Source organism: Ovis canadensis, chromosome 13 (assembly GCF_042477335.2).
Source record: "Ovis canadensis isolate MfBH-ARS-UI-01 breed Bighorn chromosome 13, ARS-UI_OviCan_v2, whole genome shotgun sequence".
In the NCBI taxonomy this organism is placed as follows: domain Eukaryota; kingdom Metazoa; phylum Chordata; class Mammalia; order Artiodactyla; family Bovidae; genus Ovis; species Ovis canadensis.
The window spans coordinates 56,774,746-56,791,377 of record NC_091257.1 but is presented as its reverse complement, the minus strand read 5'-3'; the positions used below and the strand labels follow the sequence as shown (position 1 = coordinate 56,791,377).

Below are 16,632 nucleotides of genomic sequence, written 5' to 3'. Positions count from 1 at the left end.
CAACATTGCTTCACTTCTTATGTATATTCAGTCCTTTCACCTGTTCTAGGAATTGAAACAGACGAAATCAGAGTTTATCAGGTTCAAGCCTCTTGGGTTACTTGGTTTCTGCCTTGCCCACTTTTTTTTTTAATCTGATGCCTTTTTCTTGTTTTATTTTGGGTTAATCAAGTATTATTTTCCATTATTGGATTTTTTGAGCAATTTTAGGTTTACAAAAGAATTGAGTTGAAAGTACAGAAAGTTCCTTTATAACCTCTCAACATTTTCAGTTCAGTTGCTCAGTCATGTCCAACTCTTTAAGACCCCATGAACCACAGCACACCAGGTCTCCCTGTCCATCGCCAACTCCTGGAGTCTACCCAAACCCATGTCCATTGAGTCAGTGATGCCATCCAACCATCTCATCCTCTGTCGTCCCCTTCTCCTCCAGCCCTCAATCTTTCCCAGAATCAGGGTCTTTTCCAGTAAGTCAGCTCTTTGCATGAAGTGGCCAAAGTACTAGAGTTTCAGTTTCAACATCAGTCCTTCCAGTGAACATCCAGGACTGATCTCCTCCAGGATAGACTGGTTGGATCTCCTTGCAGTTCAAGGGACTCTCAAGAGTCTTCTCCAACACCATAGTTCAAAAGCATCAATTCTTCGGTGCTCAGCTTTCTTTCTGGTCCAATTCTCACATCCATACATGACCACTGGAAAAACCATAGCCTTGACTAGACGGACCTTTCTTGGCAAAATAATATCTCTGCTTTTTAATATGCTGTCTAAGTTGGTCATAACTTTCCTTCCAAGGAGTAATCGTCTTTTAATTTCATGGCTCCAATCACCATCTGCAGTGATTTTGGAGCCCAGAAAAATAAAGTCAGCCACTCTTTCCAATGTTTCCCCATCTATTTGCCATGAAGTGATGGGACCAAATGCCACGATCTTCGTTTTCTGAATATTGAGCTTTAAGCCAACTTTTTCACTCTCCTCTTTCACTTTCATCAAGAGGCTCTCAGTTCTTCTTCACTTTCTGCCGTAAGGGTGGTGTCATCTGCATATCTAAGGTTATTGATATTTCTCCTGGCAATCTTGATTTTAGCTTGTGCTTCCTCCAGCCCAGCATTTCTCATGATGTACTCTGCATATAAGTTAAATAAGCAGGGTGGCAATATACAGCCTTGATGTACTCCTTTTCCTATTTGGAACCAGTCTGTTGTACAATGTCCAGTTCTAACTGTTGCTTCCTGACCTGCATAAAGATTTCTCAATTTCCTATTACTAAGACTGGGCTTTGGTGTGGCACATGGGGTACAATGTGTGAGCCATATTGACACATTATTGTTAACTAAAGTCCATAGTTTACATTCGGGTTCACTTTTGTACTGTACCTTAAATATTGTTCAGTTGCTCAGTCCTGTCTGACTCTTTTGTGACCCCGTGGACTGTAGTGTGTCAGGCTCCTCTGTCCATGGAATTTCCCAGGCAAGAATGGTGGAGTGGGTTGCCATTTCCTTCTCCAGGGGATCTTCCTGACTCAGGGATCAAACCCGGGTCTCTTGCATTGCAGGTGGGCTCCTGACCATCTGAGCCACCAGGGAAGCTCTGCACAAGGGTGTGTGTGTGTATTGCACTGGGTCTTAGTTGCAACATGTGGGATCTAGTTTCCCTGACCAGCGATTTAACCCTGGCCCTTTGCAGTAGAGATATAAAATCTTAACCACTGGACCACCAGGAAAGTCCCCATTCTATGGGTTTTGAAAACTGTATCCACCATTGCATGTATCACACAGAATAATTTCCCTGTGCTCCACCTGTTCACCTTATCCCCCCTCCCCAAATCCTGGCAACCACTGACATTTCACAGTCTCTGTACTGTTGCCTTTTCTAGAATGTCATACATTTGGCATCATATAGCCTGTTGCATTTTCTGATTGGCATAGGAAACATTTAAGTTTCCTCCATGTCTTTTCATGGCTCAAGGGCTCATTTCTTTTTAGTTCTGATAATATTCCATTGTCTGGATGGACCACAGTTAATTTATCCATTTACCTACTGGAGGATATTTTGGTTGCTTCCAAGTTTTGGCAATTATCAATAAAATTACTATAAACATCCATGTGTTTGTGTGGACATAAGTTTTTATTCATTAGTGTGACTACCTAAGATTGTGAATAATGTATGAGTGTGTTTGGTGTTGTAAGAAATTTCCAAACTGTCCTCCAAAGTGACCAAACTATTTTGTATTTGCGTCAGCAATGAGTGAGCATTTCTGCTGCTCCACAACCTCCCCAACGTTTAGTGTAGTCAGTGTTCTGGATTTTGACCATTCCAATAGGTGTGTTCAGTCCAGTTCAGTTCAGTCGCTCAGTCATGTTGGACTCTTTGCGACCCCATGAATCACAGCACTCCAGGCCTCCCTGTTCATCACCAACTCCCGGAGTCTACTCAAACTCATGTCCATCGAGTTGGTGATGCCATCCAGGCATCTCATCCTCTGTCGTCCCCTTCTCCTCCTGCCCCCAATCCCTCCCAGTATTAGGGTCTTTTCCAATGAGTCAGCTCTTTGCATGAGGTGGCCAAAGTATTGGAGTTTCAGCTTCAACATCAGTCCTTCCAATGAACACCCAGGACTGATCTCCTCCAGGATGGACTGGTTGAACCTCCTTGCAGTCCAAGGGACTCTCAAGAGTCTTCTCCAAGAACACAGTTCAAAAGCATCAATTCTTCGGCGCTCAGCTTTCTTCACAGTCCCACTCTCATATCCATACTTGACCACTGGAAAAACCATAGTCTTGACTAGACAGACCTTTTTAGGCAAAGTAATATCTCTGCTTTTGAATATGCTATCTAGGTTGGTCATAACTTTCCTTCCAAAGAGGAAAGTCACCATCTGCAATGATTTTGGAGCCCAAAAGATAAAGTCTGACACTGTTTCCACTGTTTTCCCATCTATTTCCCATGAAGTGATGGGACCAGATGCCATGATCTTAGTTTTCTGAATGTTGAGCACTATCTTATTGTTGGTTTAATTTGGATTTCCCTGATGACATGAAGTGGAGCATGTTTTCAAATGCTTATTTGCCATCTGTGTATCTTCTTTGGTGAGGTGTCTGTTAAGGTCTTTTGCCCATTTTAAGATTGAGTTGTACTGCTGGGCATGCACACTGAGGAAATCAGAATTGAAAGAGACATGTGTACCCCAATGTTCATCGCAGCACTGTTTATAATAGCCAGGATATGGAAGCAACCTAGATGTCCATCAGCAGACGAATGGATAAGAAAGCTATGGTACATATACACAATGGAATATTACTCAGCCATTAAAAAGAACACATTTGAATCCCTTCTAATGTGGTGGAAGAAACTGGAGCCTATTATACAAAGTGAAGTAAGTCAGAAAGAAAAACACCAATACAGTATACTAAGGCATATATATGGAATTTAGAAAGATGGTAACGATGACCCTATATGTGAGACAGCAAAAGAGACACAGATGTATAGAACAGTCTTTTGGACTCTGTGGGAGAAGGCAAGGGTGGGATGATTTGAGAGGATAGCATTGAAACATGTATATTATCATATGTGAAATAAATTGCCAGTCCAGGTTCAATGCATGAGACAGGGAGCTCAGGGCTGGTGCACTGGGATGACCCTGAGGGGATATGATGTGGAGGGAGGTGGGAGAGGGGCTCAGGATGGGGAACACATGTACACCCATGGCTGATTCATGTCAGTGTATGGCAAAACCACTACAATATTGTAAAGTAATTAGCTTCCAATAAAAATAAAAATAAATAAATAAATAAAATTGGGCTGTTTTCTTACAGTTGAATTTTAATGGCACCCCACTCCAGTACTGTTGCCTGGAAAATCCCATGGACAGAGGAGCCTGGTGGGCTGCAGTCCATGGGGTCACTAAGAGTCAGATACGGCTGAGCAACTTCACTTTGACTTTTCATTTTCATGCATTGGAGAAGGAAATGGCAACCCACTCCAGTGTTCTTGCCTAGAGAATCCCAGGGATGGGGGAGCCTGGTGGGCTTCCGTCTATGGGGTCGCATAGAGTCTGATACGACTGAAGTGACTTAGCAGCAGCAGCAGTATATTTTAGGTATCAGTCCTTTATCATTTTTTTTTTTACAAAGATTTTCTCCAAGTCCATGGCTTGTCTTTTCATTCTCTTAAGGGGTCTTAGTTGTCCCATACCTCGTAAATTGAGAGTGTGCTTGGGATGAAGTATGAATAAATATGAATCTCACCCAAAGTGGTTTCCTTCTTTGAAGGGATAAATCCCTCCAGTTTCTATCTGAGGCTGGTCACTACCCAGTGCCTTCAAATAGCTGTTTTCATATTTTTTCCAGAATTAATTAATTTTTTTTTTACCAGAAACAAATCCTCTATTTGTCTTTTTTGAAGAATCCTCCTGATAGCCCTCCAAGCAGTTTTAAAAAATATTGTGTTGGCTAAAATTGAACAACATGACTGTCTGTAGGCTGACCACTGGGAGGGTCATTAGAGAGCAAGGTTGTGAAGGGTTGTGGATGGGGGAGGAGTCAGCCAACCAAGAGTGTCTGCCTTGTTGCCTTAAACATTTTCTAATTCAGACTTTTCACATTTTCTGACCCACTTTCCTTCCTTACCCAGCAAGACAAACACATGTTCCTCTATCTTGTCTAAATGAATGAGATTTGACAAAGTAATTTTATTTTTTCCCGTGCCTCAGTTTCTCTACTTATTGTTGACACGGTTAATTTTAGATTAATATTAAAGAGGAGTCCATTAGTTGCGTATGACCTTGGTGTGTAGGTTCTTGAAGGTGATCATATGTCCTCATGAGCTTGAAGTTTTGAGGGCCAGGGATCTTCATAAAATCTTCTGGCCAGTGAGACTTGGATATCGGTATAAACAGAAGTGTGCTTGCTGACAGCAGAATACATAGCAGCAGCTGTTTCAGGGAACAAATACTCAATGCTTGCCCCACGGATCTGCCTGATTCCCCTGCCCATCCTGAGTGTCCATGAAGCAGACTCAGAGATTCATCCTAGGATCCCGATTTTGTCATCTAACCCTAAGATGTAGCTCTTTTCCTCATTTTGAGAAGAGAGGTTGAGTCTCAGGGAGCTTATCTATCATAGAAACAGAGCTAAGAGCATTTGGACTTGTTCAAGTTCATCTTATGTGCCCACCATTGTGATAAAATATTGACTCTCTGTCCCTTTTGTTGACCTCTGGTTTGAGGGATGTGACCTCGTCAACATATAGAAGGTACTATTTAATGATGATATTTGACTAAAAATAGAAGTCAGCTTTTAAGTTTAAGTAAATTAGACCAGAGAGATGGCAACCCAGGAAGCTACACTTTAATTTATTCATGTTTGCACCAACTGGGCAGGTAGTCAGCTGCATGAAATGGTAATCCGATTACAGTGAAGGAACCAAATAGACACAGATGTCTGGGCCCAAGCCCTGGAGTTTCTGACTCAGGAGGTCTGTGCTGGGCTCAGGAATTTGCCTTTCTGACAAGTCTGAGGTGATGAATGGTCTTTACAGAGATAAGACATAACGGTGATGCTGTTGGTCTCAGGGCTCCTTTTCACAAACTAGAGAGGGTCAGTGAACCTCTGTAGGGAGCGAGCAGGGAAGGGGCTGGTTTATTGCAAGGTCTCAGTGAGGCCATTCTGCTGCCTGGCTAGGTCCTTCCCCAGCACAACCACTTGGCGGGGGGAGTGTGTGCCCCCCATGCCCCCAGGAGGGGATCTTGTCAAAGGCAGATCCTGATTTGGGAAGCACAGGGTGGGCCCATCAGAGATGGCACATTGGAAGCAGTCCCCAGACAAGGATGCTGGTCTGGGACCTCACGTTGGGGAGCAAGGCAGCCACTTGGCTAGTAGATTCCTTCCTTTCCCTCTGCCTGTTTCCGACCCCAGCTGCCCCTCACTCGACCAGAGCTGACAATGCTTGAATGTTCAGTCCACATTTTTGTCACTTCCACTGAGCTCTGGGGACTGACTCATTCAAACGACATTCTCAACTCTTTGGAAAGATGCTGGGCCAGAAATGGAAACAGTGGCAAAGACTTACTGGGAAACAGGAAGCCAAATAGATATTTTTTCCAATCATGATTTTCTCCAGATTCAGAGACTGCTTAATTCACCATGAAACAAGACTTTTAGATAAAATACAAAAATCTTGTCCATGCTCAAACCACAGGAAGACAGCAGAAGAGTAAGTATTGAAAGAAAACAGCCTTAAAGTGTCTCTGTGGCGTATTTCAAGTTCTGGATTTTCTTGTTACCAGCTGCGTGTATTTATCCTGGCTGCGGTAGGACCAGCTGGAGTTTTAATTGTGCACCATGGATGATGCTGCCAGGATTTTCCCATGCATCTGTTGACTCCAAGTTCTTCAGGGGCCAGCTGGACACCAGAAGCATAAAAGTGGCATCCAGCTCCAAGGAGGAAGCTTGTCCTCATCACCTGTTGGAACATGAGGTAGGTAGGTCCTCTTTCCTGGGAGGGGTGTTGTAAGGGACCCCAGAAGGCTGGGTCTTGCTGAATGTCCCCAGAGTCCCTTCCAAAGGAGAATAAACTCTAAAGAGAAGCCTTTGCCAGCACTTCTCTTAAATCTGGCTTCAGAATTATTCGCAGTCTGAAGAGCATTCCCAGGGTTTGGGTGTGGGTGAATGCTTCCCCCTCCCTCTGTGGGTGGGCTGGCTCTGGGTGCAGGTGAGTGAGGTTGGGAGCTCCCAGCGGGGAGCCACTCCCATCCCCCTTTCCACAGAGCTTGACCGAACCCTGGGCACCCCTTGGGCCTGTGACTCGGAGTGGGATTTCTGAAGAAAGGATTCAGAGTTGGCAGCCCCTGACTCCGAGCAGAGCTCCCTCCTAACAGCTGCTCTCTGTGACTCCTTCACTCTTCAGGGCCCCTGTTTGCCCAACTTCGAGATGGTCTCACTCCATCACCTGGGGGTGGGCAGGGTGGCTACCAAAGCATCCTGCAGGTCTGTTCTCAGACCCCTAAGGACTGGATAAGGGGGATAAGGAAGTTACCCTTATCCCCTTACCTGGATGAATGGATAAGAAAGTCGTGGTACACATACACGACGTACTCAGCCACGAAAGGAACACATTTGAGTCAGTTCTAATGAAGTGGATGAACCTAGAACCTATTATACAGAGTGAGGTAAGTCGAAAGGAAAAGATAAATACTGTATTCTAACAAATATATATCGAATCTAGAAAAATGGTACAGAAGAATCTATTTACAGGGCAGCAATGGAGAAACAGACATAGAGAATAGACTTATGGACATGGGGAGAGGGGAGGAGAGGGTGAGATGTATGGAGTGAGTACCATGGAAACTTACATTACCATATGTAAAATAGACATACAACAGGAATTGCTATATGGCTCAGGAAACTCAAACAGGAGCTCTGTATAAGCCTAGAGGGGTGGGATGGGGAGGGAGATGGGAGGGACGTTCCAAAGGGAGGGGATATATGTACACTTATGGTTGACTGAGGTTGAGGTTTGATAGAAAACAACAAAATTCTATACAGCAATTATCCTTGAATTTAAAAATTAAAAAAGAATCTGAATAGATATTCATCTAAAGAAGACATACAAATGGCCAATAAGCACATGAAGATAGACGTTCAATGTCATTGGTGGGAAATGTAAATCAAACCACAATATGATATCAGTTCATTCCCACTAGGATGGCTACAGTAAAAAAAAACTATTCTTTCCTCCACTTAACTGTCTTGCCATCCTTGTAAAAATTGACTAAATTGATTAAATATAAAAATTTTTCTTATTGAGCATCTTTTCATGTGCTTATTGGCCAACTGTATATATTCAAACGGTTTATTTTTGGACTCAATTCTGTGCCAAAGACACTGATTAGGTCTTTTCTGATGCCAGAACCACACTGTTTTGATTACTGTAGCTTTGCAGTAAAATTTGAAATAAAAAAGTATGAGTCCTCTTGTCTTGTTTCTCTTCTCCAAGATTACTTTGGTTTTTCAGAGCCCCTTGAATTTCCTTGTGAATTTTAGGATCAGCATGACAATTTCTGTAGAAAAATCAGCAGATATTTTAATGGAGATTGTATTGACTCTGTACATTAATTTTGGGAGTTTGGTCAGCTTAAATCTTCCAATCCATAAACATAAACTGTCTTTTCCTTTATTTAGGTCTTTTAAAATGTCTTTAAACATTGTTTGTAGTTGTCAGAGTATGTATTTTGCACTTCTTCTGTTAAATTTATTCCTAAGTAATTATTTTTAATACTATTGTAAATGAAATTGTTTTCTAATTTCATTTTAAATTTATGCATTGTTACTATATAGAAATGCAAATGGGTTTTAGGTATTGATTTTACTTTCTGTAAGGCTGAACTTGTTTATTAGATCTTATGGTTTGGGGATAGTTTTCTTAGGGTTTTCTGCATATAAGCAAGGCAATATCATCAATAAAGAGATAATTTTATGTCTTCCTTTTAAATCTGGATGCCTTTTATTTCATTTCCATGCAGAACTACCCTGGATAGAATCTAGCTAGAACCTCCAAAATCCTATGGCAGGAACAGGCATCTTTGTCTGGTTTCTGACCTTAGGAGTAGAGCTGTTGGTCTTTCACCATCAAATATGTTATCAAATATTGGGTTTGGGTAGATGCAACATAATTTCTTTCATAAAAATAGGCCAATAAAGGACTGTCAATTTTCATCTTGCTTCTTGAAGAAAGTCCGGCTGACTGCAAAAATTTAGTAAAATCTGCACCTTGCTAGGTGCCAGGCTCTTGTTTATTGAATAACGTTTGCTCACCACGCAGTTAATTTCCACTTCTAGAATCGTATGTTGCTGTATCATCACAGAGGCTTTATTTTTGTGTCTTCATCTTAATATTGTTATGGCTTATACACATGACGTTCTTACCTTTTAGATGTCTTTCTTCTTAATATCTAAATTATTATAATTCATATCCAGGTTAAACATAATATTGATGTACTAACTTACTGTTGTTCAGTCTCTAAGTTCTGTCTGACTCTTTTTGCGACTCCATGGACTGTAGCCTGCCCGGCTCCTCCATCCATGGGATTTTCCAGGCAAGAATATTGGAGTGGGTTGCCATTTCCTTCTCCAGGGATTTTTCTGACCCAGGGATTGAACCTGCATCTCCAGCATTGGCAAGTGGATTTTTTACTACTGAAGTGAAGTGAAGTGAAGTCGCTCAGTCGTGTCCGACTCTTTGCGACCCGTGGATTGTAGTCCACCAAGCTCCTCTGTCCATGGGATTCTCCAGACAAGAATACTGGAGTGGGTTGCCATTTCCTTCTCCATTTTACTACTGAGTCATCAAGAAAGCCCAGTGTATTCATTAGTCAAGTACCAAGGAGATCAAATCAGTCTATCTTAAAGGAAATCAACCCTGAATATTCACTGGAAAGACTGTTGGTGAAGCTGAAGCTTCAAAAGTTTGGTTACCTGATGTGAAGAGCTGACTCATTGGAGAAGACCCTGATTCTGGGAAAGACTGAAGGCTAAAGGAGAAGGGTGCGGTAGAGGATGAGACGGTTAGACAGTGTCACTGACTCAGTGGACATGAATCTGAGCTAACTCTGAGAGATAGTGGAGGATAGAGGAGCTTGGTGTGCTACAGTCTGTGAGGTTGCAAAGAGTCAGAAAGGACTTGGCAACTAAACAAAAACAAAAACAGTTTCTACACTCTTCTTAACATATCCCTTGTAGACTCTGAGGACAGTTTTTACAACCATTATCTTGAAAATAGCAATGATTGTAAGACAGTGTACTTGGAATCTTAGAAGGGATACTCACGTGCCCCCACCAATATCTTCCTTGAGATCATTTGTGTGGACCATGCTTTACCATCTGAGCCACCAGGGAAGTGCTTGTGTGGACTAGCAGGGCCCAAAAGCAGTTCCTGTGATGATCAAGTGTTTTCTCAGTAATGTCTAATTTATAGTCACTAGCCCCTATAGTGCGGCAGTTGCTGTAACAAGGGAGACTGAGAAACTGAATTTCTAACTTTAATAAGTTTTAGTTTAAATAATCATAGGGGATTATGGTTGTTGTATTGCATAAGTTATACATCCCTCCTTCCCCCACATCCTCAAGTGCTAGTGACAGTCATTTCCCTGGGTGGGGAGCTTTTATCACCAACAATTGGGAGTCAGCCCTGCATCTCACAGCCTGGAAGCCCTGAGCACCTGGAATTGTGTATTTCCACCCATCTCCCCACCTCAGAGGCTTAAATTCTAAGTCAGAGCATGGACAGCTGCCCATGTGCTCTGGAGAGAAACAGTGCCAAGCGGGATCTGCACCAGGGGGTTTAGCCACTCAGTCATGTCCGACTCTTGCAACCCCATGAACTGTAGCCATAGCCCACCAGGCTCCTTTGTCCATGAGATTTCCCAGGCAAGAATACTGGAAAGGGTTCCAAGCATCAGGGGACCTAGGAGTTAATATATCTAAGAACAGGTGTTCATGTAGGAATTAGAAAGTTGTTTTTTTTTTTTTTAATGTCTCTTAAGAAAAAAAGTTGCCTCCCACATTTGATAAAGCTCTTTGGCTCTTTATGGGTAAATCACCTAGAACCCCTCCAAGAAGTGACCCACCTTGGTGGGGGCCAGACCTGACGCTGGAATGTCCCTCAACTCCTTTAAAGGTTGGCGCGGGCTCAGAGGACCCCACCCTTTGTTTGAGCCTTTCTCCAACACAGTCCTGAAATCCTTTGTAAAAGAGGCACAAAGGGTGTGGCTGGCCCTGCCTCCCTTCCTGTCTCAGGCGTCCACCTTTGAGGTCTCTAAAGTGACGAGTTCCAGCCTGTGTCTGGAGCCCCGCCCCGCCCCGCCCCAATCGGCTGCACCGAGACAACCTCTCCAGGGTGGCCGTGCACGGAGTCGTGGCCCCTGACTTGGTCCCGAAGCCAGTGGGATGTCCAGAGAGTGCCTGCCCGGACCCACCCCAGGCTGCGAGACTCTCCGATCTTGGGCGGGGGGTGAGGGGGAGGTGTCTTTCCTTCCTCCTTCTTTAGGTGCAGTCTGGCCCAATCCAGGAAGCCTCAAATGTCCGTGTCCCTTTGCGTGGGGCGCGGGGGTGGCGGGATGGTCAAGCGTGCCTTCCCCCATCCCCTTGCACTTTCGGGGGTGTCCCCGCCCCGCCCCCTTGGTTACTGCAGACAGTACTGTCCATCCGCCAGCGGGTGTCTGTCTTCCGCACGTGACGACGCCACACTGTCCTGCTCCTTTAGCAAGTTCTGGGCTCGGCTGGACGTAGGGGGCCCGACCCCCGGGTCAGAAGGGGATCTGCGAGTCCTACCCGGAGAAAGGACTCTGCATGAGGAATCCTTTCAGCCCAACTTCGGGGATCGCCGTTTCTTTGGCTTCGTTTAGAGTTCAACAGCGCCGCCACCTGGCGCATCGCTGAGTGACAGCAGCGGAGGATGGCACAGGGTGTTAAAAAAAAAAAAAAAAAAACGAAAAAACACAACAAAAAACAAATTTGCCACTCTCGGTTGGGCTTTGGACTGACCCCTCCGCATTCCTGACAAGTGAGTAAGCGGATAAGGTCGTGAAAGTGACAGATTCCAGTCTCCTCCTCCCAGTGCTCCCCACCCCGCACCAGCGCTTAATCGCCCCTTGTCCGTGTCCTTTGCGGACCAAGTAGCATCTATGTGCGCCCCTGTATCCATCTGATCTGTTGGGAAAAAGACCCCAACAGACAGACCCTCCCCGCGAGGGCACCCCGTGCGTCCCTTTGGGGGTGCGAATTGCACTGCCCCTCTGAGATAATGGACAAACTCAGACCACTCAAGCTAACTCGCTCCCCTACAGGGGTCCGCAGGAATTCTTCTGCCGCCACTTCCTAAAGGTGACGAGATTTGGGACCCTGACAGTGTCTCCGCGACTTTCTTACGCAACGAGATGAGGTCTGGCCGTGGTAGCTTGCGCTCAGGAACTTGTGGGTCCCCCAGGGTCCAAGTGTTAGGCCAGTCCTCCTCCTTGGCAGAGGGTGGCCCCAGCCACGCCCTCTGTCTCCAAGCGCCTCGGTCTCCTGAACTAGGCGCCCTGGCGGATCCGGTCGGCTAGCTCCCCTTGAGAGCGCGTTTGTGTGTGTGTGTGTGTGTGTGTGTGTGCGAGGCCAAGCTCTAGGCAGCCCCTCTCCAAACCCTCTGGGTGACGTGCACCTTCTCCCGAAGCCCTGTAGGTCCTAGGGATTACGGAACCGCCCTCCCCCGGCCCCCCATTCTAAGCCCTTCTCGCCCAGTCTCGTCTTCCAAGAGCTCCGCAATCCAGGCTTTCCTTGAATTAGTTGGTAACAACACTGATGAAGGAAAAGAGGACAAGGAGATTCAGGAGGGTAGCGTGTTAAGCCCCTCGTAGGGCGGCGCGCATGAGGCCGGTTGGCGGGGCGGGTCCCTCTTGACAGAGGTGCGGGGGCCCCGGGAGCCTGCGCTGCAGGCCCCGCCCGAGGACCTCGCAGGCAGGGCCGAATTTACTCATCCCCGGGCGAGGTGATCCCGGGCGCGAGGGCGGGCGCAGGGCCTCCGGAGGACCCAGTAATCCGAGAACGCAGCATCAGCCCTTCCCACCAGGCACTTCCTTCCTTTTCCCGAACGTCCAGGGAGGGGGACCGCTCACTTATAAACTCGGGCCCGAGCCTGGTGGCCTGTCAGAGACTGCCTCGCCACAGCCGGACGCGCCGGGTCGGAGACAGACGCGAGCAGCTGTCGCCGCGGGCTCCCCGCCTCTCTCTGCCCCGGCCGGGACCCTGTGCGCCGCGTGCGGACACTATGCTGCGCGTCCTGCTCCTCGGCGTGCTGGCCCCCGCGGGCCTGGGGCTCCCGGCGCCCCCTGAGCCTCAGCCCCTCGGCGGCCAGTGCGTCGATCTCGACTGCTTCGCCGTCTTCCGGGGCCCCGCGACTTTCCTCGCCGCCAGCCGAGTCTGCGAGCGCCTGCAGGGCCACCTGATGACCGTGCGCTCCTCGGTGGCCGAAGATGTCATCTCCCTGCTCCTGAGCGGCGACGGTCCGCGCCTCTGGATCGGTCTGCAGCGCCCGCCAGGCTGCGACGACCCAGAGCACTCCGGGCCCTTGCGCGGCTTCCAGTGGGTGACGGGCGACAACCGCACCAGCTTCAGCAGGTGGGCGAGACCTCGCGACGACGGGGAGCGCCTATGCGGTCCGCTGTGCGTCGCCGTTTCGGCTGCGGCCGGGGCGCTGGCACCGGGAGAGCCCGCCTGGGAGGAGCGGCCGTGCGACGCGGAGGCTGACGGCTTCCTCTGCGAGTTCCACTTCGCCGCCTCCTGCCGGCCGCTGGCTGTGGAGCCTGGCGCCACGGCGGCCGCGGGGCTCTCGATCACCTATGGCACCCCTTTCGGAGCCCGCGGCGCAGACTTTCAGGCGCTGCCGCTGGGCAGCACCGCCGCGGTGGCGCCCCTCGGGGTGGAGCTGGAGTGCGCGGCGCCGCTGGGAGAGACCGAGGGGCGCTGGAGCAGGGAAGCCCCAGGTGCCTGGGTCTGCGGCGTCGAGCGCGGCGGCTGCCAGCACGAGTGCAAGGCGAGTGCCGGGGCCTCGAACTGCCTGTGCCCGGCGGACGCCGCCCTGCAGGCGGACGGGCGCTCCTGCGGGCCGCCGGCCGAGCACCCGTGCCACCAACTCTGCGAGCACTTCTGCCACCTCCACGGGCTCGGCAACTACACGTGCATCTGCGAGGCAGGCTACCAGCTGGCCGCCGACCAGCACCGATGTGAGGACGTGGACGACTGCGCGCAGGTGCCCAGTCCGTGCCCGCAGAGCTGCGTCAACACTGAGGGCGGCTTCCAGTGCCACTGCTTCCCAGACTTTGACCTGGTGGACGGCGAGTGCGTGGAGCCCGTGGACCCGTGCTTCGGCAATCGCTGCGAGTACCAGTGCCAGCCGGTGGGCCCGTCCGAACACCAGTGCATCTGCGCCGAGGGCTTCGCGCCTGTCCCCGGCGCCCCGCACAAGTGCCGGATGTTCTGCAACCAGACTTCGTGCCCGGCTGACTGCGACCCCCACAACCCGGCCGTCTGCTGGTGCCCTGAAGGCTACATCCTAGACGAGGGCTCCGTGTGCACGGACATCAACGAGTGTGACAACGGCATCTGCCCTGGCCAGTGCCACAACCTCCCTGGCACTTACGAGTGCATCTGCGGGCCTGACTCGGCCCTCTCTGGCCAGACTGGCACCGACTGTGACCCCATCCAGGTGAATGAGGGCCAGGGCACCCTGGAGGACAATGACGGCTCTGGGGAGCCCCCGGTCAGCCCGACTCCGGGCGGCACCGCACGCCCCTCGCCAGCACCTGCTGGTCCCCTGCACTCGGGCGTGCTCGTGGGCATCTCCATCGCAAGCCTGTCTCTGGTGGTGGCGCTTCTGGCCCTCCTTTGCCACCTGCGCAAGAAGCAGGGCGCCTCGCGGGGGGAGCTGGAGTACAAGTGCGGGGTCCCTGCCAAGGAGCTGATGCTGCAGCAGGTGAAAACTGAGCGGACACCTCAGAAACTCTGAGAAGCCTGGTACCTGGACTTCCCTCCCTCCTCCCAGCCCCGCAGCCATTCTCTCCAACTCCCCTGCCCCAGGCACCTCAGCTGGCGTCAGAATAGAAGACCCCTCGCCCCTCTTCTTTCACTGCTTCTGCACTTGGCTATGGAGGAGAGGAAGGGGGGTGTTGGAAGTTCGGCCCTAGCCACTTCCATGATGTCATCAGACAAGCGAGCAGGGATGACAGCTTCATTGTGACAGGTTGCAAAGTGCCCTGTGCCCTCACCAAGGGGCACTGGGTGGGGGTGTGTGTGTTCTTGTTTGGCAGCCTGGGGGCAGACATCATTCCAGCGGACTGATGAATGACACTGAGTCAAGGATAATGACCCCAATATTTATTTTTTGTTCTGCTTTTTCCCCTACCCGGTGTGTCTCCAACACCTGCTTTGCATCTCTCCCGCCTTCCTCCCCTCCCCTCCCCTCTCCCTCCTGCTCTATCTATTTATGTGTGTGCTCCCATTTGTTATGGGATCCTTACACTATCTTGGTGAAGTTTTTCCAGCCCTCTTGTGTTTATGAAGCTAAGCCCCATTTCATCCTTTTCATTTCTCCCAACTTTCCCTTTCCAGGAACTCGGCTGACCTACCTGAGCCACCCTGTCTCTATTGGACCCTATTTTTCTGCTCTTAGCTGTCTGCCTGGGCAGAACTACTTTGTGAAACAGAAAGAAAAACACTAGAAATAAGAATGGTTGAGAATCTGTTTTTTCACCAGAGTTGCTAATTTATCCTGAGATTTCAGGCTTCCAGAGCAATAGCATTTTAAGAAAGGTTAAAATATAAAGGGCATTTATTAGACTCATGTTGCTGGACTGACCTAGGAATTCAACCCAAGATTTTCATTTTTTATTTTCAAACAATGAACCTGGGTTTTACTGTTGTTGTTGCTGTTTTGATTTGGAAAGTAGTCATCATTAAGCTTCTTATGCAGTGTCTTTCCCTATGTTTATTATTAGTTATTTGTGAAAATATTGAAAATGGTTGCTCTGAATTGAGAGGAGATGGAAGCCCATCCCAGGAGACAGTGCAAGAAAGTTTCAGCTGCAGAATTCACGCCAGTGGCCATTTGGACTCTCATGGTCCTTGTCATTTGTGGGCCCAAATAAAACCAGCTCTACTGGTTTTTTGGGAATTTGGGAGCTTGCGGATGGAGGCTGCAGCATGGCCTCTTCTTGATCAGGCCTTCCAGGATTTCTCCCACTTTGGAGGAGAGTTTTCTGAGCCCAGCCATTTGGAATGCAGTCCGGGAGGCGGGAGCTGCCCCGGCAAGCTGGTTAGAAATGCCCTCAGGCGCCATCCCACCTACTGCACAGGAATCTACATTTTAACAAGTTCAGCAGGGGGCTGTCTGCTCCGTATATTTGAGGAGAGCTGTTCCAGACAGCTGCCAACGTTCTGGAACAGATTAAATATGAGTAAGAAGTAGCAGGCCAAGTTAGGCCCTATATTCAAGAAACTGAGGAATTAACTGAGAAATTTTCCTTTTATAGCTTTGCTTTCTGGTAGAAGAGCCTAGGTACACACCTTTAGACATTGCTACACAGGGTCTCTGGTTCAAGTAAGCTAGGAATGAAATGCTTAGTGTATGGAAAAAAATGTATCATGTAAATGTATCTTTTGTAATGCAAAGGTTTTCCTCTATTGTTTTGTAAACTCAGCACATTTGTACATAGTTATTTATTTATTGGAGATGAACTAGAACACAGGCAAAACTCCTGCTTATGATGTCACCTGTAGAAAATAAATAACAGTGCTCTTGGTTTGTGTCGGTTCACCTCACTCCCATAGCCCCTTAATTTTATGCTATTAAACAAGGCTTATGAAAAATGCAGATGCCAAGAGGTACGTTTAAAGGCTGCCCCCTACTCCATTACTAGCTCCATCCACGTCTGGCTCATTGCTGACTTTCGAAGGTCTTTCCAGGGGAGGTTGTTTTCACTGTAGAAGGACTTCGTGTCACGTCTGTGTGCACAAATATTTATTTTTCTTCTGTTACCATGACAACCTCATACACAGGTCTTACGCCTATGTGTTTTAAAATACATTATAGGAGTACTTGTTGGGC

General features: G+C 48.2%; 1 protein-coding gene and 1 long non-coding RNA gene across 2 annotated transcripts; both read left to right on the top strand.

The window, feature by feature from the left end:
• The first annotated feature begins 6,261 nt into the window (after positions 1 to 6,261).
• On the top strand, positions 6,262 to 8,487 carry LOC138416963 (uncharacterized). Its single transcript, XR_011247920.1, has 2 exons — positions 6,262 to 6,474; positions 6,764 to 8,487. It is a non-coding gene; the product is annotated as an uncharacterized lncRNA (long non-coding RNA).
• A 4,008-nt stretch (positions 8,488 to 12,495) lies between these two features.
• THBD (thrombomodulin) lies at positions 12,496 to 16,326 on the top strand. The gene has a single exon (XM_069546506.1). It carries the CDS (start codon positions 12,799 to 12,801, stop codon positions 14,533 to 14,535), a length of 1,737 nt encoding a protein of 578 aa, XP_069402607.1. The 5' UTR covers positions 12,496 to 12,798; the 3' UTR covers positions 14,536 to 16,326.
• Positions 16,327 to 16,632: the final 306 nt, after the last annotated feature.

What these genes read in the sequence shown, in the direction of transcription:
- THBD (XM_069546506.1), top strand. Translation starts at nt 12,799, where the DNA reads ATGCTGCGCGTCCTGCTCCTCGGCGTGCTGGCCCCCGCGGGCCTGGGG.